The following is a 23,026-nucleotide window of genomic DNA, read 5'->3' as shown; positions in this document are numbered from 1 at the left end:
TTTCCACTTAGCACAGAAAGAGCCACAGACGGTATGTAACAAGTGTGCATAGCTGGGCTCCAGTAAAACTGCATGGACACTGATGTTTGGGTTGTGCATAATTTTAATGTCTTATTAATTATTATACTTCTTTTATTTTGAAAAATATACAAATCATTCTTGGCTTGTGGTGCACACAAACGCAAGTGGGAGACCAGACTGGCCTGAGGAGGTTGCCTCATTCCTACTGTGGACCTTAAGGTGGTTTCATGTCTATTTATTCTCTATCATTCTCACTTATTTACCTCACATAAATAAGAATATACACATACACATATGTGTATACAGAAATTTTTTTTCAGTGCTGGGGCTAGAATACCCAGGGTATAACACATACTAAGCAAGTGCTCTACCATGGGCCGTACCTAGGCCATTTTTTTATTGGTGCTATAGAGTTTTAACTTAATTCTATTTTATCCCAATAATGCAGTTTTTTCTCTGCTTGAATAAAGGACTGTCTTGGAGATAGTTCCAGTTTATCATATATAAAAAAAATCTTGTTTTAAAAATAATTATTTTTCTTTTGTGTGTATGTAATGTGTGTATGCACAGGTCATAGCAAGTGTATGGAGGGCACAGGACTTTTTTCTCCTTCCATCTAGCTTTGAGGAGGGTCTCTCTCATTTCTTTAAAGAAAGTTTTTTAAAAACATTTATTTATTGTGCGGTGTATATGTGTGGTGTGTGTGTGTGTGTGTGGTATGGTGTGTGTGTGGTATGGTGTGTGTATGTATTATGGTGTGTGTATGTGTGTATGGTGTGGTGTGTGTGTGTGTGTGTGTGTGTGTACTCACATGGTACATGCTTACCACACTGTACATACAGAGATCAAAGGACAATCATAGAGTTAGTCTGTCCTTCCATCATGTGGGCCCAGGGAACTGAATTCCAGTTGCCAGGTTTGTGTGGCGAGTGCCTTTACCTGGTGAGTCATCTCCCTGGTCCTTAATAATGCAGCCTCCTTGAGTGATTCACTGAAGAACGGGGTCGTTTAGGTAAATGTTGGTGTTTGCGATCATCAAGCCTCCTGCAGAGGCATTTTTAAAACTTGGTCAGCCATGCTCAGCACCTCAGAAGTCCCACTGCAACAGGCAAATCCTTAACTGCATCTCATCTGCAAACCCAGACTCCCCATCTTAATCACTCAAGAAAGATGGTTGTACGTATGTAAATCACTGAAACTTACGTAACATTTCCCACATCCTGTATCTTTATTTTCACACTGCATTTTCCCATTCTCACAGAGATACCTTGATTCAGGTACAATTCCCACAGCTCCCCAGTTTAGAGGATCATAGCAATTGATTTATGGAAGGTATCAGAGCAATTATGGTTTAGACTTCCAGCTGGAAAATGGGAGGGGCTCCCCTCTTCCCATCATGCATTGCAGATGGCCCACAGTACACACTCCAGAAGTCATAATCAGAATTTGATACTGTGTATCTTGTTTAAAAGTTCATTATGCAAAATACAACATTTGGGCCCTAAATAAATTCCCGAATTAGTCTGCAGACTCTAAAACTCACTGGGATTTCCCTAGCAGATATTTTAAAAATGCCAATAACTGCACACAGCCTGTGATTAGTTAATTCAGAAGCTCTTGGGGCAGGTAGCCTATACCTACTGGCTTCTTAAGTGCTTAAGTGCAACCAATGCTGAGATATGCTTCATTCTCTGGCCTTGGTGTACCGGCAGTCAGCTGCTATTCCTAGCTACCAACCTCCAACCCTCTTTTATGGGGACTCAACAGTAGTTTTGGTAAGCAGGCAGCCCTTAATTAATTAATATTAACAACCAACTTAACACATCAACTATAATTAATCAACATAATTATTCAATTTAATATTGAATAGAATCAATCCATTGATAATATTAGTAATTAATATTAATTAGTATTAAGTATTAGTGGCTAAGTCTGTATCACTGGCTCTCATCTGCAAAGTTCACCCATGTGTAAAAAAACGTCACCATGTTTCCACACCTTCCCTTTGTAAGCAGGGACACCCCTCTTACGGAAGAGGAAACCCGGTGGGGCCTGACTTCAGGACATTTACGTTAAGCCCCTGCTTACAAAGAACCCAGGGAAGCAAGCTGACACAGCATGAGCTCTTAAGAGTATCCAGTTCTCAAGTCTGCATTTTGTTCCTCCCATAGTCCTGTGACCTCAGACCAGTCAGTCTCCCGGCCTCACCGTTTGTTTACACTGAAATAATCTAAGCACCTACATTTCATAGGAACGCTGGAAAGATTCAAGGTGAAAACGTATGCAGCTGTGTTATAATCTGGGCCCTTTACTTTATTTCTTCTGAAAAGACAACTGGTGGGAAGGAACGCCATCTAGAACCAGATCATTTTTGATGATGATCGATTTGTAACATGTAATCAGATCTGAGTGTGTCCTCTGACACAGCTGATGGAAACTATTCATATTCTTAGCCACAGAAGTTTCCAGATCTCCCCGGGACTAATTCCAACCAGCCAGACTAGTTTGTAGGCATTGTGAGGACTAGGTGACCTCTCCTAAACAGCAGACTCATGCAGAATGACAGGAACATTTTACCCAAGAAGGGCTCTTATTTTTATCCCTCTTGGACTGGAGAAGGACTCGGCCAGAGAGTGTACGGAACTGCTCATGCGTCATGGGCTCAGCACAGGCCTTCCAACCTGCTGCTTGAAGGCCTGGGCGTCTGCCAGGTCATTCTGCACAGCCAGCCTGTATCTCCCCAGATGACAGGTGAATGAACCAGGCCTCAAGGGGGCTTGAATGTCACCACCCTGGCTGAGCTTCTGCGATCATCTGACTGTGTGATGGGCACCGAGAAACCGGACAACCCAGAAAAAGAAAACAAACGCTTCACCAAGTAACACCCACAGGTGGAAATTCCCTCCAACTTCAGAGCCCCAAACCTAAACAGCTGCTTCTTCCCAGGGTGAGCCATCAACACAAAATGTACCACGAAGTGCGTGTGCGTAAAACCATCAACCAAACAAACTCAATAGCTTCAAAGTCATGTTAGACTCACTGTGCTACCTCCTTCATTATTAATACTTTGCTAATATTCATTAATTTTTTTTTTCAAAATAGGGTTTAATATAGAAAGCTACAGACCCCAATGGCGGTGTCAGACTTAGGTAGATGGAGACTCAGTGTGGGGTGGGAGGCATGGGAAGGCCACACTGAGGGGCTTTGTGGCCTGAGTGAAGCAGGCCTTGATGTGACCCAGAGCCAGCTGAAGCAGAAGAGCGAGAACAATCAGAAGGTTTCCACACAAGCTTAATTTGGGGCTTTTTCCCCTTCACGGCTGTTGCTTCCTGCTTCATGCTCCCAATTAGACGGGATGGGGGGTTGGCGGACAGGACCAGGAGTGAATTTTCACTTGGGGTGACTGACTAACAGAGTCACTGAGGAATTATGGCACTCCATGTCTGAGGGGGGTCCATCTCAGAGACAACAACACAGCTACCATGTAGACCCTCAAGTATTGGGGACTGGGGAAGAGATGCCGGAGAGAGTTATTTTCTGCTCGCCCTGAACTCTCAGGGCCATGAAAATCTCATTCTCATTCTCTCTGTCTGTCTCTGGCTCTCTGTCTTTCATTTGAAACTAGGACAACATGAATTTTTTTTTTTTCAAGATAGGATTTCTCTGTGTGGCCCTGGCTGTCCTGGAACTCACTCTCTAGACCAGGCTGGCCTGGAACTCAGAGATCTGCCTGCCTCTGCCTCCTGAGTGCTGGGAGTGTACCACCACTGCCCAGCCAGATAACTTGAATGTTAATAATCCAATTCAAGAGTCTGGATTAGCGTGGGCTTTGGAGACTCACCCTTACTACGTAGTTGAATCTTCTGGAATCCAGGATGGCGGTTGAGAAGTCCAGTCTGTTGAAAGCTTCCCCCAAAGTACAGTAGCCATGGCGCTGCATGGGAGTGAAACAGAGGCACACATCACTCCTGCCATGTACAGGCTGTTCTCCAGTACACTCCACTGAACTCCGCTGGACCCTCTGGCTCCCCGTCTAAGAGGACTGGCTTTTGTCTTCCTCTCTGTATCAGAATCCCAGGGAACACAGGTGGGTGGTGCAGCCCACCTCTACTTCAGTTGGGGGCTAATCTGTGGACTATCCCTTTTCATGACTAGTACCACCCTAGCTCTCTGCGCACACTATCTGGGGGTACTAGTGTGCATTACTGGGAACTGAGTATATGCTGTTTGGGACTGTGATAGTGTCTGCCACACACTCATGGGAAGAGATCAGTTCTCCCTGCCTCCATGGTGGCACTACCCTGCACCCACTGCTTTGTAAGGAGGAAAACAAGTTTTGAACTTTTAGTACGGATGCACAGAGAATTGGGAATACAGAGTTCTGGCCTATCATCTCATCGTGTCCTAAGTTCCTGGGTGATTTGGGTTTGTCCCTGCTCCACCCTCTCTGGGTCTGATGCCTTAGAGAAATGAGGTGTTTCCCAAGGTCCCTGAAAGAAACAGGATGCTGTCTGTCACTCTATCCTATTGCCTCATGTTCTAGTGAGCAAACTGCTCCTTTTATCAAGTGCCACAGAAGATGGCTAGCATAAGGACCTGAACCTACCTGGAGTACAAAGAGCAGACACTGAAAACACTTGCCAGATTTGTTAGTCCTCTCAAACCTAACCCCTAACCAAGCCAATACCTGAAGAGAGCTTCCTCGCTCGCTCGCTCGCTCGCTCAATCCCTCTCCCTCCCTCCCTCCCTCCCTCCCTCCCTCCCTCCCTCCGTGTCTGTCTGTCTCTCTCTCTCTCTCTCTCTCTCTCTGACAGAAAGTTGCTACCCTCCTGGCTCCTGTTAGATGTAAAGGACTGTTTTTGCTCAATGCTCTCCTAGGAAGGTACAGCATTACTAAGCACGGTGCTTCAGTAAGTAGATGTGTGCTTACCTCTTTAGTACTTCCTTTGTGAACATAGATCCATTTTTCTTGATGGAAATCTACACCAAACATGAAAAAGAAACATATCTGAACAGTTTGTAGCAGGCAGGCCTCAGATTTCAAACACGACTCATTTTTATGTATTTATTTATTCCAAAGTTGAAAATGTTTTGACAAAAAAGACTTGACCGACAGTCTGAGAGGATGAAAATACTCAGTTTTGGTAGACCCTTGTATCTTCTGCCAACACCGAAGTATCTAGACCATGTGAATAAGATTTTTGCAAGAGAGATGTACCTATTTTCTTCTTCCATCCCCTTTTTTTTTTTTCATTTTGAGACAAAGTCTATGCATCCTACACTGACCTCAAACTCTTCTTCTACCTTCCGAGAACCATGATGCCCAGTTCATTTGGTCCTGAGGACGAATCCAGGACTTTCCCACCTGTGAGGCAAGCACTGAGCTACATCCTCAGCCTCACAACTCTGTTTTCAAAGCCTCGAAACACAGCTGAAAAGCAAAGCACCCTGGGAATGGATTCAGCTGTGTCCCTGCACTATAACTGTCTCACCTATACCACACACAAGGGACAAGCAGGGATGCACTCAGCTGGCAAGGACTTTTGAACAGCATAGAATACGATAATTGGGGGCTGGGGGTTTAGCTCAGTGGTAGAGCACTTGCCTAGCAAGCGCAAGGCCCTGGATTCAGTCTTTAGCTCTGAAAACAAAACAAAACAAAACAAACAAACAAACAAAAAAAGAATATGATAATCGTGCTTGTGAAATGCATAGTTGAGTTTGTGGAAGCAAAGATTCCAGAAACCTCAGTTAGTGATACAGAAGGCAGCTGTCTAATCTGAGAGGTGCTAATTTGTTTTTCAAGAACCATTCATAAGAATCTCCCAAGCCAGGCAGTGGTGGTGGCACACACCTGTAATCCCAGCACTCGAGAGGCAGAGCCAGGCAGATCTCTGTGAGTTCCAGGCCAGCCTAGGCTACAAAGTGAGATCCAGGAAAGGCGCCAAAGCTACACAGAGAAACCCTGTCTTGAAAAAACCAAAACAAAACAAAACAAAAAACCCCCAAAAAAGAATCTTCCAACGACTTTTTCTTTTGGCAAAGGGTCTCATGTAGCCCCAGGGTGGCTTTGGATCTGTTATGTAGCAAGGATGATGATGGCCTTGAACTTTTTTTTTTTTTAGGTTTTTCGAGACAGGGTTTCTCTGTGTAGCTTTGCGCCTTTCTTGGAACTCACTCTGTAGCCCAGGCTGGCTTTGAACTCAGAGATCCACCTGGCTCTGCCTCCCGAGTGCTAGGACTAAAGGCGTGCGCCACCACCGCCCGGGTGGCCTTGAACTTCTGATCCTCCTACTGGGATGGCCTTCATCTAGGGTCACTATGCCTAATTATGCAGTACTAAGGGACTGAACCCAGGACTCTGTGCCTCCTAGGCAGGCACTCTACCAACTGAGCTATGTCCCCCGGACACCTTTCTTTTTATGTTCAAAACAAATGACTTACACTGAGTTTTGGTTTTGCTGTTCAGTATGTCTTTCTTTCTCTTCTTGGCTGCAACATCGTAGTTCAGGCTGTTGAAAAGATTCTCCTTATTGTATACCTCCTTGCTGCAGTAACTGTAAGGGAAGAGAAAAGGGATGCAGCAGCTATCCTTCCACAAATAACTCACTGGTTTATAAAACACACCAACACCAACACAGATGCGTCCCAGACAAAACAAAACAATAAAATCATAAAAAAAGTCCGTACAACAGTGGTTCTCAACCTTCCTAGTGCTGTGACCCTTTAATACGGCTCCTCATGTTGTGGTGACCCCCACCCATACAATTATTTTCTTGCTACTTCGTAACTGTAATTTTGCTGTTATGAATTGTAAGTATCTGATATGCGACCCCTGGGAAAGGGTCATTCGACCCCAAAGGGGATGCAACCCACAGGTTGAGAACCACAAGCACAGAGACTCTTTGAGTAAAAACATCATCACCTCCATGTGGAAGGCAGGGATGGGGCTTGTGCTTCTTCTGAATTCCCTAACAGGGCCTTCCATTATAATTGGATACAGAACACTATACTCTTCAAGAGCGACGCAGTCCGTGACAGTATCACTTTAAACAAAAGTGCTGACCCGGGGAGGGAGATGGCTGGCATCACTGTGCCACACAATGCCCACATTTTGCAAGCTGCAGACAGAGCATCAATTCCAAGCTGCTGTGACTTCTTCCTTCGATTTCCACCATCCTCTCCCCATCTTCTCCAACCCTCAACCCCTTCATTCTTTTTCAGACAGGGTCTCACCATGTAGATCAGGCTGGCTCACCATGTAGATCCACCTGCCTCTGCCTTCCCAGTGCTGAGATTAAAGGTGTGTGCCACCGCCGGCCAATACCTTTTTCTCTTCTTTTTAAGACAAGATTTTACTATGGGCTGGGCGGTGGTGGCGCACGCCTTTAATCCCAGCACTCGGGAGGCAGAGCCAGGCGGATCTCTGTGAGTTCGAGGCCAGCCTGGGCTACCAAGTGAGTTCCAGGAAAGGCGCAAAGCTACACAGAGAAACCCTGTCTCGAAAAACCAAAAAAAAAAAAAAAAAAAAAAAAAAAAAAGATTTTACTATGTAACTCAGGCTGGCCTTCAATGACTGTGTAGCAAGGCTGGTTTTGAATGTACTGTTCCTCCGCCTCAGCCTCCTAAGTACTGGGTGTACACAATGCTGGGATTGCCAGCACGTGCTCTCCCATCCTGCCCTTCTCTTTATAAACAGTTTTATTGAGCTATAAATTGCATATTATACAAGTCATCCATTTTAAAGTATAACCAAGCTGCTTCAGCCAGCGTCTTCCTGCCATGCCTTTAAAACATGGTCACAATTACAAAAATCTGACTTGCGAACTCCCCTTCCAGCAGGTCTTTGGCATACGATGCTAGTTGTTTAGGTTTCTGATGAACAACAAGAGGCTTCAGGCTGAAAGGCTAAAGTGTTGGGTCCTAACAGAAACCAGGAAAATGCATAATTCATAAACTCAGAGGGGCTGAAAAGACACCAAATACACTTATTCAATTCATAGGTCACTGAAGGGTGGGCTGGTCCAACTTTGTCCAGGTGTCTACTTCCTTCAGCAGGCTGAGGCATCATGGAAATAAGGGTGACGGTCTCACAATGTAAAGAAAATCCCTGAATACTTTCTACAAAAATGATGGGGAAGAAATACTAAAATTTAACAAGAAGATGGGTTCCTATGCCTCTTTTTTCTTTTTGGTTTTCGTTTTGATTTTCTGAGACAGGGTTTCTCTGTGTAGCCCTGGCTGTCCTAGAACTCAACTCTGTAGACCAGGCTGGCCTCAAACTCAGAAATCCAGCTGCCTCTGCCTCCTGAGTACTGAGATTAAAGGCATGCGCCACCACTGCCTGGCTCCCTGCTTTTCAACCCTCAAGAGGCAGGAAGGATTTATAACAACCACCTGTACAAATCAGGTGTGTGTGTCCACTAATATATTAAGAGTCCTTTAATTTTCTGACTTTCTTTGTAGAATTTAAAATGTGATTTGATTTATATGTTTTTAGGGGGGATGTATATAAGCATATATGCTCTTCTGTACTTCCTGCTTTGTGTAAATGATAGCAGGAACAGGAAGGCCGGAAACTGTCCAGTATTCTTTCATTTCGATTGGTGTCTCAGTAAGTAGGACTTGCCTTAGTATCTTATTAAAACGCTGAGATCACCAGCTAGATACCCTGGTCCTGCTTTCAGATCCGGCAGGGACAAACCGACAGGCCACCAGTCAACGATTTACTGAGTTCCCGAACGCCTTTAGCCTGCTCTTTTTCCATTCAGGGAAACGGGATATTTTTAGGCTTAGATTGTGTGGTGCAGAAATGCCCTCTCTCAGAGGCACTTGTTTAAGTGAGCCAAGGGTGAACGTTTTGGGTCAGGTTTTGTACGGCTGAGTGTGTGTCTGTCTGTCTGTCTGCCTGCATGGCTGTGAGGAGCACAGCCACTGACAAGGTCATGGTCTGCTTCTAGTCAGCATGAAGAAAGGGGCAGAATAAAGAACAGAACTCCAGTTTCGGAGGCTAACTTAAAGAATTGCAACCAAAGCCAAGGAAGAGGAAAAGATGGGAAGTCACTTGAGTGGTCCGTGATGTCCCAGAGCGTCAGAAAACAAAGCTAGAACATTCTGTGGGCAAAAATACCACGGGAAGACTTATGTTTAAAGAAATACACACAGAGACCCACAGCCCTACAAACTACAGTAAAAATTCCACACCTAAAGAACAACAAAGCAAAGTTATTTTAAGTCATACATACAAGGGTCTGCAGCCAGCAGCATTCCTTATCAGGCCCAGATAGTGACCATTCTCCACCAGTTTTAACCGTCCACACCTCATCTTATACTTTTCTAATGGAAAGTGTTCCAGGGAAGTTGAACACTTGTTTTCATCACAGATGCTATTATGAGCTGCTTTAAGCTGGAGTGACTCATTCCCAAAGCCAATTCAGGAAGAATTTCACACCATTGATGATGCTCTCTTGATGCAGAGTATAGAAAAGTTTTAACCGCAGGGAAACCCTATACGTCTCATTTTGGATTAGGGTTTGAATTCTGGAGGCTGGGCTTGGAAGCAAGGCTATGAAGTTTATTTGTGTAGTCTGCTTATGTTTTCTCTCAAGCAATAATCTATTCCGTGGCTATTTTGAGACTCCAGTTATGTCTATTTCCAGGAAATGCAAAATCAATGGAAAATTACAACTCAATGTTTAACAAGAAAAACATCCACCATTTACAAATTATAGCACATATATATATATTTAAAATAATCAAAACCATCTCAAGGAGGCTGCCTTCCTACCAAATGTAACAATAGTCAGTGAGTTGTTACTTTGTAGCTACTTCTTACTAATCTTGATGTTTATAGGCACAGGCCAAGAATAAGGAAAAAGCCCTCCTTCACCCAGCATCCACATTACCATCAAACATACAGAAAACACTATAAGACAGACGACTGCAGAGAAGGTGTAAAGATTTCAAAATAATACTATTGTGGCAGCAGATAAAGGAGGGGCTAGGAAACATGATCTTTATTTATTTCATTTGTTACTAAGAAAAACATTTAAGAAAATCACGTCCTGACCCAAAGTGGTTCTATAGTCCTGATTATGGCCAATGAGATTTTGATGTTTATTTGCTCAAAGTCATATCCAGGTTGACAAACTTCAAAGGACTACTTCCTGGATTGCTTTGGGGAAACAGGCTAGTGCACGAAGCTTCTTACAATACTGCCTTGCACAGAGTAAGTGCTTATAAAAATATCTCCACTATTACTTTTATTCAAGGCATAAAGACCGACTTCCTCCTTCCCGGGCCAGCCTTAGCAACACACAGTCTATATCATTGAAATGGGCTTTTAACTGCAGAAGTCCAGGCTTGGAGCAGAGAGCTGAGATTACTCATCCTGGGGTTGGGGTGGGGCAAGGGTGGTTGGGGAGGAGGCAGTGTGGGCCATCTCAACCACCACTTCCTTGAAGCATTCTTGGATCACTCCAGCTCACTGTTCCTTCCTTGACATTCTAATCTGCCTTATTTGCCGTTCCTCCTTTATCTTACAAGGTCCAACTTTCTAAGGGGCCAGCTTTAAGTTTGTCTAACGTCTATGGTCTCAGGAGGCATTTGGCTGCTTTGAGACTTTAACATTTGGCTGTTGGAGGACAGGGCCCTGGACCACAGGAACAATGGCCAGCAGAGTCTAGAACAGGTGTACCGTGCAGGCAAGTCAGGGTTCACACTAATAACTCCCCAAAGCACACCTTTATTCTTCGCCCTTGCTAGGCAACTCTCAGGATGGTCCATGGAACTAGAGACTGTAGCCTGTGCCTCAGTAGTTCAGTTTACAGTCACTCACCTTCTCTTATAAAGGACTTGCCTTTTGTTTTCTGAGAACAAGAGAGGGCATTCAAGCTCACCTGTGCAGTCAGGCACTGGGCCCAAAGCTTACATCACAGGAAAACCAAGACGGGAAACTGTGGGATATTTGAGATCACAAACCAAGACCTCAGGAGGCCACTGCTTTTAAGAAGTTGGCAGACTCTCGAGCTAAGGAAGGAGGGGATTGTTTATGGTTGCTGGGGGAAAAAAATACCCTGCAAACAGCCAGCTGCTTTGCAGAGAGGCAGATGACCAAATCACTAGGTCCTCAACTGTGACTCAGCAGAGGGCTGCAGGTGGTCACGGTGTTGATCACTGCTGAGATAATGACTGGGAGTGTCAGCTTCAGTTCACAGGTGTGATGTGCAAGAACAGAAAAGGGGAGTGGGCAGGAAGGGGTCCAGTCCCAGACTCCAGCCTCCTTAAAACTTCCCGGGCAAGATGAACTCATCCTCAGGTCTTTTGTAACAGGGAGAGTGGGGTGTCATGATTTCTGTAGCCCAGAGCAAGAATGGAGTGAGTATCTAGGTGCACGGCGGTCTCCCCCCTTTAGATCTGGGCCTGCTGAACACAGTGGGCTGTTACCCTATTTTATTGGGGCAAGTCACTGTGATGCAGCTGGCCGAACCCCTGCAGCATCACCCTGGGATGAAGCTGAGCTTTTTTTTTGAGACAGGGTTTCTCTGTGTAGTTTTGGTGCCTATCCTGGATCTCTCTGTAGACCAGGCTGGCCTTGAACTCCCAGAGATCCGGCTGGCTCTGCCTCCGAGTGCTGGGATTAAAGGCCTGTGCCACCGCTGCCCGGCCCGAAGCTGAACTTTTTATACAGAAACCGAGGGCTGGGATATTAGATTCTGGCTTTTAAGGTGGATGATTCCAAGGAGGAGAAAGCTTCTTCTGGTTTACCCCCTTCTCACTTAGCTGAGGAAGAAGTACTAGGTAAAACTGCTAACTCTATTCTCTGGAAAATGGTCAGGTACAACGATTGGTCATTTATCTGATTTTCTGTGAATAAGATTTCTTTAGAGTGTTCTAAACTGCCTCAGAGGACCTAACACAGAGGTTAATTAATATAGTCGGTTCTCCTGAAAGGCCCCGAGTTCAATGGTTTGTTTCACTTCATTAAGAGACAGAGGGAATTCAAGCATTACAAATCACAATCAAATGGGAGGCCTTGGAGGTCAAGTGCCCATATAACCATAGTTTCTTGATAATTAATTGCCAAACCTTTATTCAAACAACCGCTGGCAAATCTCACTCAGTGGGACCTGGCCCACTCACAGAACGCTGTTGAAGTCAGTTGAAGGATGCAGGGCTGTGTGGGGGTGTCAATCAAAGGATAGTGGGAGGGGAAGGCGCTCAGGGGGTGACCTCAACTGCACCAGGCCCCTCTGAACCCATTTTTATCCCGTTCCTCGGGTGTCTCAGGCAGTCAGCTGCCCAGGTTGGGGGTTGATCCTCGACCTTATAATTTATGAGTGGGCACTTGTTCCGACCTCAGATTTTCCACCAGACGACAGAGCTCAGGTGAGACTTCAAGTCTGGGTGGTCTTTCTGCAGCTGGCAGGCACCACTAGGGATGGGAGTGTGCGCACCTTGTGAAGACCGACTGGAAAGAGCCACGGAGGAAACAGGTGCAAGAGCCTGGTCCTTCCTGAAGCCGAGCTTTGTGCGTGCTGCGTGTTTCGTACCCGCCTCCCTGCGGCCCCTAAGCGTTACCACTACCACCCACTCGCAAGTCTGCCCAGGAAGGCTGCTGTCCCAGGGCCCATCGGCTGCCCCTCCCAGTCACTCTTTTTCTCGGCCCACTCAGCCGTCGACTGTGTGTGGGAAGAGCCTTCGTGCAACTCAGGGCAGGCAGTGCCCACGACCAGACCCACCATCCGGCTCGTGACTGCCGTACTTGTTCTCCTTGGGTCCTGTCACAGGACAGGGAAAGGCACACAGCCAACTCGCTGGCGCCCACTTAAAGCAGTAACTGTGCAATTCCGGGGTCTAAAGGCAAGAGTCCCTGAGTTGTGCGCCTGAGTGCAAGAGTTAAGGGATCTGATCCCCGGTTGCCAGACTGAGGGATCCCGGGTTCTGCATGGAATCTTTTTCTCTGGGAGACACTGACCTTGATCAGTAAGAGACACCAAATTACCCATCTCTTGTGTTCTGGCGACCTTTGCAGAAATCCGGGCACCTCACTCCTGCCCCCCAGCCAGAGGCTCCCTCTTTATTCTGGCCCAGACCTGCTTGCCTTCCTTCATCTGCCCCTGCGGCGCTTCCCACCCCACACCCCACCCCTGCGACCAGCTAAGGTCGGGTTTTGCGAGGTTGGAAGTTGAGGGTATGTCCTCACCTGCTGAGGTCGCTCACGAAGCTGCCGCTTTTCTCATCCAGGAAGCGCTTCCAGCCATCGGCTGTCTTCACCCAGCTCTGGCCTGGGGACCGCCAGTCCTGCCCGAGGAACGGCATGGCACCGAGCGCGGACGCGACCGACGGACAGGACGGATTGATAGCCGGGGACCGACCGGCCTGGCTGGCCCCGGGGATGCAGCGGCGCTGGAAAGATGCTAGGGGAACACAGGCGGCGACCGGGACAAGTGTGGGGAACTGGTGTGGGGGGCTGCGGGTCTCGGGTGGGCGCGGGGGGTCCTTGCACTCGCAGAGAGCGCAGGCGCTGGGGAGGGTCTCCGGTCGCGTCGGACTCCGGGAATGCTGCGCCAGGCTGCCGGGGCGCAGTATTTATCCCGGGCCTCTGCCCCGGCTCTTTGTTGCCGGAAGAGCCGCCTGCTCTTAGCCCGGCCCCCCCGGGCCCCGAGGCCACGTGGCTTTGTTTATGGGCTCGCCTTGTTTTCCGAGGCGCTCGCGGCTCTCGCTCGGATCGCGCGGTTGCACAACCTTGCGCCCGTGGAAACTTGAAGCCGCGTGGCCAGGCCAGATGTCCCGCTGTCCCTCGGTCCCCTGGCACCTCTGCACCCCCCTAACGGCCCGCCTCCCCCCACCCCCACCCCCACCGGGAGTAGCTGCCGCCACCGAGATCCTGGCCCTGTACTCGGCACTAGGTTCTCCCCACGGCTCCTGGACTAGCTAGGTGCAGCTAGGAAGGCGGCTCCGAGGGTTGGGAACCATCAGACCCTAGGTATCTGAGAACGTGGGGACGGATCTTTGCAAGCAGATCAGCCTAGGGGAGGCCAGAGTGTCAGGGGCAGGGTACGGGGCGCAGTCTCTGGACCTCTCTGACTGCCAGTACCAACTCCAGGCGCCAGGGTGTGCTAAGGGGAGGAGGGGACCGGGTGCGTCAGGAGTGGGGAGGGACAGCCCCCACCCCTTCCGCCTTAAAGCTGTCATTGATGTGTGTGCTGTCAATCTCGGCTCCCCCACCCCCCACTCCGGTGGCAAAAGATGGGGGAAAGAGGGGGAGACCCTGTGGCTTCTGGACTCCAAGGCGTGGAAGTGAAGAGCTGAGACAGTCCTGGGCCCCACCCCGGGACCCTGAGCGAACAGCGCGCTGGCAGCTGAGGCGCCTGGTCGGAACAACGCTGCCAGTGCGGAGAGTCAGTCTCCGGCTATGCTCACTGTACCTGGTCTAGTGCCCCAGGGCTGCACTTTTATCCTGTGGAATCATTGGAGCCCTCCTCTCTCGCCCTTTCTGCAGTTCAGTTCATGCAGTTCAGGTTGTCCTCTGGCCTTTAGCTATAAAGTCCTCTCCTGGGTTTCGCATGGGGGACCTGCCTGGTATCATCATGGTTTTCAGGTGAAAGGCCAATGGGTCCTCAGAGAGGGTTAAGACTACCCAGGGTCTTATGGATACTTTCTTCTCAACTAATCGTCCCCTTTCTGCAGAATATAAACTCCCTTTTATTCTAGAGACATCTCAGGCAAGTGCCTTGCTATCAGGCCCAGAACTGGCCACCCATAACCATCCTCTCTATCCCCCCCCCCCGCCCCCGTGTATGTGTGCATGTGGAGGCCAAAAGTTAATGTCAGGTGTCTTCTTCTCAATTTTGGCCTTATTTAATTTATTTTTGAGACAACACTCGCTGAAACTGGAGCTCATTTATTGTCTAGACTGGCAGGCCAATGGACCTCTGGGTTCTCCTGGTTTTGTCTCCCAGTACTGGGATAAAGGCATAGTGCATTATTTTGTTTTTTTGTTTTTTTTTTAAAAACATGGGTGCTGGCGATCTGAACCCAGGTCCTCATGCCTGCTCATCAAGACCTTATTCACTGAGACATCCCACTACCGAATCATCTCAGTAGCCTCTCCATAGCCAATTCTTGTGTGAACAAGGGATTACTGCATCAGGGTGAGGTGGCTTCCCATTTCATTCACTGGCCTCCCACCACCACCGGTCAGACCCGTAAAGTCACATTCATCTGTGCCTACATGGCACCAGGCAGTAGCAGCAAAGTAAAAAAAAAAAAATCCCATTAATTAATTAAATTAAATAGAGAATTTGCTTCCTGCTCTCTTCTTCCACACCCTGGCCTCTGTAGCCATGGGCAGTGTCTCTTGCACTGTGCGTTGAGGCTGGGTAAGCAAAGGGCCTGAGTGTGCCTAGGGGGCTCTCTGTTGCAAGGGGGAAAGAGATGTTTTTAATAAAGTCTGTCTTCAAGTAGCCAGGATTTTCTGATTTTGGTTTCCCACCATAAATAATTTATTAGTGCAGCGGTAGTAAAAATGGCTTGTAAAAGCACAGCAGAAGATTCCCAAACAATGTTAAACTCCGATCAGGCTACGAGAGGAGGCAACGCTGGGCCGGGGCTTTGTTGGAGAAGAACTAATTTGGGCACCGAAACGCAAGGGATGTGATTATTAACGATGCAGGGGGCTACTTCCAGGAAGAAACCACAGAGGTCTGGAAGGCAGAGGCTATGAATTCTAATTTTGCTAAAGCAGCTTACACTTTGTTGGGTGAACAGCAGAAGGCTCCACAGACTCAAGACAATGGTGCAGGGGATGCCTGCCTTTCAGACCGTTGAGAGAGTATAGTAGTTGTGTTTCTAAGTGCCATTTCTTCCCTCTCTGTAATAGTGGTATGTATCTACGCTTTTGACCTGGTCCCTTGCAGGGGAGTGGAGGAAGCCTTGGGTGAACATGTGAAGAACAGTTGAAACCCTGAGTGTGTATTGTTAACATGCTTACCGTTATGTCAAGGGCCCTGGTGCATTAGACCAATGAGAGTGGCCCAAACCTTCTCCAAGTTAGGTTCAGGAAATTGGCAAAAGTCTTCCTGTGTGTTGTGTAACAGTTTCCTCCAAGATGGAAACATTCCATACTGTGGGGAAGCTCTTTAAGCAGGGAGGTAAACTACTCAAAATAGCTTCAGGAAGTCCCTGAAACTGACAAGATTCACTAGGCCCCCACGGGCCAGAGTAAGTAACAAAGACTGCTGAGGGTCACTCTCAGAGAAGGCAAGGTGAATAGGAGACCATCAGCCAAGCCAAGCTGTAAAAATGAGACCAAACAGGATGCCTGGAAGCAGCAGAAACCACCTAGCAGCCCCGAAGAGGTTTAGAGCAGAGTCACTTGGAAAGGACACTCTCCAACCTGCTGAACTGCCTAAAGGCTGTGCAGTGTTTTCCAAGTTCCCATTGTTGTGCCTTGTCACCCATGCTGGGGTGGGTCTTGGTGATGCAGCTGTCTCTGAGTCATTTCTGCTCCTGTAACTAACCTTTTACCCATATTCCTGCAAGTAACCCCAATAACACTCGTTGGTTTACCAAGCTCGATTTTGGTGCTATCCATCCTTTGGTCTGCCCTGGGCTCCCTCTCTATGGTGACTAGACATGTGTGTAGTGCCTCCCCAACAAAAGTTTTGTCACATAACACAATGACCCAACTACAAGTGTTTATGAACGACTGACCGGTGTGTATAAAAACTATCAACCATAGCATTCTCCTCTGGATTCACCACAGCCTGAGACTGCTTCCCTACAGAGACCTTCTATTGAGACTAGCTAAGCCTGCCCCTGAGGTGTATACCATCAACCTGCCTCCTCCATTCAGATGTGTAAAATAAAGGCTGAGTTTCTGGGCTGCTTCTGTGGTTGCTGCATCTCCACCAGAGTGCGTGGCCTGGCCCACCAAAGCCCAGATTTCTGTGCCTGTGTATCTTTTTTCCATTCTCTTGCTGCCCCAGTCAGGTTTCCAGAACTAAAGCCATGCAGGACATGGCAGCATCTGGATGGGCAATCTGTACCTTTGAGTTACTGGCCACGCGACTTGCTTGGGCCAATGGAATAAATGCTAGGAACATGTGATGAGGGCAGAGGTTATTTACCTACAGACTTGAAATCTCTTGTTTCTACCCTTCTGTACCCTGGCTAGTCACTACTCTTTGAACTGCTAGAGTGGCACCATGTATCCTGGGATGTGACACCTGAAACAGGTCTCCCTGGTATCCTACATATGTTAGCAAGAAGTAAGGGTTTCCTGTAGAATGATGCTGAGATTTGTTTGTTCCACACTATCATCTCTATAGCTGGGGAAAGGACCCCCAAGAGCAAGTTCTCAGCACAAAGGAGATCAGTTTGCCCCAGAGGGACACAGGGCGGGGAACAAGAGACACAGACAGGAGCTAGAGGATGAGGAAGAAGAGGAAAGGAAGAGAGAGGGGGCCGGAGTATTTATCCTGGAGGGGGGGGGGTGTCAAAGGACTGTCTCTGGATAGAGAGGAGACAGACGTGGCCCAAAGGAAAAATGGCAGTTTATAAAGGTAAAAGGGGAAACCACGTGTTAGGATGAAGTGTTTAATTTTAATTGGGCAGGTTAATTAGGGCAGTCAAAGGGGGCTTTTGATTGTTGGACTTCAATACTTTGATAGCTGGACCTTGGTGGTCAGCCTCAGGAGGAGGAAGTGGCCAAATAAGGGAATGGACCTTGGTGAGTAGCTTTAGGAATGCGATCTAACCATTTAGCAAGGCAGAGGGGGTGGGGGAGAAGGGCAAGGCCCGTCAGAGCCAAGTTCACCATGCTCGGGCCAGGCTCAAGTCCCTGCAGCAGACTGTTAGGAAGAACCAAGTGGCTGAAACTGATGGACTTTTTTTTCTTTATCTCTAAAATTCAAACAAAAGTAAAACAATCACATTTTCCTCCTTTCCTTCCTCCCTCCCTCCTCTTCTGCCTCCACCTCTCCCTCCCTCCCTTCCTTTCTGGCTATGAACTAATAATCTCCAGAAGCCACAGCATTTGCTTTGAGTTCTTCAGCTTTCTCCTTAAAAACAGATTTTTAAACTCATGAGCTTGTGTGTGTGAGTGTGTGTGTGTGTGTGTGTGTGTGTGTGTGTGTGATTGTATGTTATGTATGTGTTATGTTCCAGAAGACAGTGTTATTCCTTGGAGCTAGAGTTACAGGCGGTTGTGATGTGGGTACTGGGAACTTAGCTCAGGTCTTCTGGAAGAGTAGGCTGTGCTCTTAAACTTGAAATTGTCTCTCCAGCCTCAAGCTTACCCCTTCTTCTTCTTTTTTTGTTTTTTCTCGAGACAGGGTTTCTCTGTGTAGCTTTTGCGCCTTTTTCCTGGAACTCACTTGGTAGCCCAGGCTGGCCTCGAACTCACAGAGATCCGCCTGGCTCTGCCTCCCGAGTGCTGGGATTAAAGGCATGCGCCACCACCGCCCGGCAAGCTTACCCCTTCTTAAAAAAAAAAAAACGTGACTATCACACTTGAACTCAGACTACTTTGAAAGTATAATTGGCTGCTTTAGATTTACTCTATCATCAAAAGTCTAACTGACCACTTCATGGAAGACCAGTTTCAAACTAGGTTTACAACTAGACTTGTAATGCTGGGCCCTTCAAGATGGAGAACTTGTTGGGCTGTGTCTGGTTGCAGCTCGGCGACCTTCACATTTGACTCTGGCCTGACTGTATGCAGACTGTGACTGGAAGCCATCTTCTGGCTGCACATTTGAGAATCACCAAAGGAGAGCTGCGGATGCTACAGCCTTAAGCCGAAGATACAGAGGTGGATGCAGGCTTGGAGGCTCTCACTAGGTACAGTCCTGCTAGGATGTGGTGCCATTACCACACTACCTGCCATGATGCATGATGCATGGCAGGCATCCAATTAATAAGTCAACAGATGTTGGCCTGACCTGGAAGGCTGCTACTCTTATGACTTCCACCTATGGTCATTTTATTAGGGACACTATAATAGTGTCCGGAACTTGACCTCGTTGCTACCTTTTCTAACAGAGATGTCTTACAAATTGGTGTGGAAAAGAGAGACAGTGGTTAAGGGTGGCTTCTTAGAAAACACCCGTGTGAATGCTACTCTGCTGATGGCCAATGCTGACCATGCTGAAGACACCGTGGAGTGCTTTGCCAACCCGGTCCTGCTTAGCCCTCCTTGCTAACCTGTGATCTAGGATGAACAGGTCCAGACTATTTTTTTTCCCAAAGCTTTAGTGGAGTGACTTCTCACTGAGTTGCAATTTTTTTTTCATAGTCTCTGTTTCTGAAAGGGTATTTTTTTAAAATGCAAACCAGACTTATTAGCCAATGTTGTAAGTTAAAAATAACTTGCTGGCCGGGTGGGGCAGGGACAAGAAGCCACCGGATCTGTTCAGGTTAGTGACTTTTGCAGAGAGGAGCTGGATGGACTCAGGGTATTAGGCTTGACCTGCTGATGGTGTCACAGGAATGTATGTTTAAGGTCCCAACAATTTGCCTATGGCCTTGCAGACCTTTGGCCTAGGGTGGGGCATCATCCTTAAAGCAGTGTGAAATACTTCTGCCGAGGGTGTTTCAGCAGGGCTGGCCAGCCATGAGTTATTTTGGAGGCTTTGGCTGCCGTAAGCTCTGCCAACTAAACTCGAGTCAGTCAGACATATGTCACTGAAAATATCCTCATTACTTTAATGAGGATCACTTGGCATTCCTCAAGCATGGGCCTGGCTCTGTTTAGAAGAAAGAGTCAAGAGTGTTTTTGTTATAACCCTTTCTTTCACAGAACAATTGCACATTCTCTGTTGAAAACTCTTTTTTTTTTTACTATGTAAACGTTTTTAGTTACATTTGTTTGTTTGTTTATGTTTGCATGCCCGGGCCCAAGTGTGGAGGTCAAAAGGACAATTTGTGAGAGTTGGTTCTCTCTCCTCTACAGTTTGGGTGTTTGGGTCCTTGGGGAATTGAACTCGAGTCATCAGGCTTGGTGGCAAGCACCTTTACCTGCTAAGCCATCTTGCTGGCCCTCTTTTTGTTCTCGCATAGGTAGTCAGAAAGATTTAGAGGCAAGGCTAACTTTTCTACAATCAAGGAAGTAGATAAAACTGAAACATTCCCATTGATGGAAGGACAAACTTTAATCAGTAACTTCTTATTCTCCTTCCTTTAAAAAAAGTTATGGGGGGGGGCGGGGAGGAGTGGGGGGGGCGGGCAGGGGGGCGGGGGGCGGGGGAGGGGGCGGGGGGGGGGGCGGAGGGGGCCTGAAGAGATGTCTCGGTGGTGGTTAAGAATGCATCCTGCTTGTGGTGGCTTGAATGAAAATGGCCTCATAGGCTCATAGGGAGTGGCTTTATTTGAAAGGATTAGGACCAGTGTCCTTGTTGGAGTAGGTGTGGCCTTGTTGGAGGAAGTGAGTGTGTCACTGGGGGGTGAGCTTTGAGAAGTTCAAGTCAGGCCCGGTGGCTGGCTGCTCTCTCTCTCTCTCTCTCTCTCTCTCTCTGTCTTTTTCTCTCTCTCATCCTGCTGCCTGTAGATCAAGATGTAGAACTCTCCAGCACCATGTCTGCCTGCATGCCTCCATGCTTCCCACCATGATGATAATGGACTAAACCTCTGAACCTGTAAGCCAGCCCCAATTAAATGTTTTTCTTTATAAGAGTTGTAGTGGTCATGGTGTCTCTTCACAGCAACAAGACGCTGACTAAGACATTGCTCTTGCAGTGGACATAACTTTGGTCCCCAGCACCCATCCTGGGTCTCTCACAACTGCCTGTAACTCCAGCTACAGAGGAATCTTAATACCTCTGGTTTCTGAGGGCACCGGGACTCATGTGCACATAACCCCCTCACTTAACCTAAAAATCAAATAAATCTTTAAAACCTCTGTTTTATTATTTATTTATTTATTGAGACAGGGTTTCATGTAGTCCAGACTAGCCTTAAAAATCTCGGTGTAGCTAAGATTGGCTATGAAAACTCCTGATCCTCCAGCCTCTTCCTCGCAAGTGTTGGGGTTTCAGGTGTGTGCCACCATTTCCCACTTAAAACTGTTTTCAAATAAAGTTTGTTTTGGATATTAAGTTTGCTAGGGAGGCATGGCTTTTGAAACAAAATTAGTGCATGATACTGATTAAATCTAGACTTGATAATCCTCCAAATGATACTTAGAATTGTTGGGCAAGAAATTTTAGTTCTGAGATCTCACAGTTACAAATGCAGCTTGGGCTGAAATTCATGTAGACACAGTGTCTGGTGGCTTACTTAATACCAAAAATGTTTATGCAGCTTTGCTAGTTAGCTGTTTTTACCCCACTTTACAGATGAAGAAACTGAGCCATAGGTGTGATAGTGACTTACCGTTTCTTAAAAATCAGAACAGCTTCTAGAGACAAGCTTTGCCCCAAGAAGGTCCACAGAACAGGGACTCACTGAGGCACACGTGGATTTCATAGCAGCCCTGGGAGCTGGATGTCAGTAATTGAACCCAGGACTCGTGAATGCCAGGCGAGCACTCTACATCCCCAGCCTGGCTTGTTATTTTTGACAGATTCTTGTCATCACCACCTGTTGGGACTGGTTGACCTTCATGAGCCTTTAGTGAGTCAGGTGAAGTGTGTGTCTCCGTGTGAGTCAGCTCCATGTTTATGGACTCTCAGAGAAGTCATATAACCTGTTTGTGGTTCTGAGTTTATGTTTGTACATACGTATGTGTTACAGAGACAGTTGTACAGATCTTTGACAACATCATCGGAAGGCTGATGCTAACAGTTAACTTTTCACTGAGAAACAAATCATCATTGTCTCTGATTTCCCTGGATGTACTGCCTGTCGGACCTGTAGTTTTTCAGTCTGTAGGCACGTCTTGCTTCCTGTTGTATGCCAGAAACCTACATGTATGTGATCTTGGAGCATTTAGAGTTGCATCTCCAAGTTGAGCTCAGCAGTTGCAAACTGCAAAACCACTTCGTTGCCTCCCTCAGTAAACATAAGAACAAGACAAGCCCAGGGTTTCTTTTAAATAACAGTACATTCACTTAAGAAAGAAGAAATTAATTTACAAAGGAGAACAGAACATTCATCTTTCTTTCTGCACTGACTACAGCCTGAGAAATCAGGTCCCTTAAGGGACATATTATTTTTAACCAGCCTTTACTGCTCATGGTAACTGAAGAAATAATTCAGTTTTTTAAACATCTGCTTTTCTAAAAGTGGCAGTCTATAAAAGCCCTTTGCTTTTTGTCTTCTGGCTGTATATTTACTGATGAGCTGGGGCATAGTTTGTATCCTCTGCCCGCTCCTCCTCGGCTTCTGACAGCCTGGGTGGAGGGAGGGATTATTTTGAATTCTTGCTTCAACCATTTTACAGGTAGGAAAATTTATGGTAGAGTCTCATTCATTCACTATCAAGCTGTGCCACGTTCCTGGCAATGTTCTAAAGGTCCTCAGGGAACACAAACACACAGGAGGAGTTCTGAGGCTGCAAGGAGAGAGCACTGTGTGAGTATGCATATCTAAAGCAGTATGGCATGTGCAGTGAGAGCGATAGGTACAAGTGTTACTGGACACCCAGGAGGACTCACCATGGCTTGACTCATTAATGTCCCCTATAGTCCCACATTGTGTTGTTTGAAGACAGTGGGGCCTTTAGGAGATAGGGAATGGCAAGTGGAAATAGGACATCAGGGGTGGGCCTTTGAGGATGTCTGATTTTTGATCTGTACTCTGCTTCTTGGCCACCTGACATGTGAGGAGATTCTGCCACATGCTCTCACAGTCATGAACTACCCCCCCCCCCCCCCCCCGCCATGATGGACTGAAATCCTCCAAAACCGTGATCCAAGATAAAACCTTACTTCCTTTGGTGGTTTCTGTCACTGTGACATGAAAGTAACCACAGGGACAAATTAACTAACCCAGCCTGGGATAGTTGGAGGGACTTTGCCGGATCTGCTCCTGAGTTAGGTGTTCAAGACAGGGGGTGCTCACC

General features: G+C 47.1%; 1 protein-coding gene across 1 annotated transcript in view; it reads right to left on the bottom strand.

Moving 5' to 3' along the window:
- Positions 1-13,638, bottom strand: part of Fbxo32 (F-box protein 32) — a 37,568-nt gene extending 23,930 nt beyond the window's left edge. Inside the window, exons 1-4 of the mRNA XM_059247457.1 lie at positions 13,226-13,638; positions 6,466-6,578; positions 4,952-5,001; positions 3,863-3,955 (exon numbers count right to left, since the gene is read on the bottom strand). Of these exons, the coding sequence (XP_059103440.1) occupies positions 3,863-3,955; positions 4,952-5,001; positions 6,466-6,578; positions 13,226-13,341 (372 nt within the window). The 5' untranslated portion in view covers positions 13,342-13,638. The remainder of the gene's footprint in view (positions 1-3,862; positions 3,956-4,951; positions 5,002-6,465; positions 6,579-13,225) is intronic.
- Between the last annotated feature and the right edge of the window lie 9,388 nt (positions 13,639-23,026).

Source organism: Peromyscus eremicus, chromosome 20 (genome assembly GCF_949786415.1).
Source record: "Peromyscus eremicus chromosome 20, PerEre_H2_v1, whole genome shotgun sequence".
Classification (NCBI taxonomy): Eukaryota; Metazoa; Chordata; class Mammalia; order Rodentia; family Cricetidae; genus Peromyscus; species Peromyscus eremicus.
Note: the sequence above shows the minus strand (reverse complement) of the source record. Positions and strands in the feature narration are given on the sequence as shown.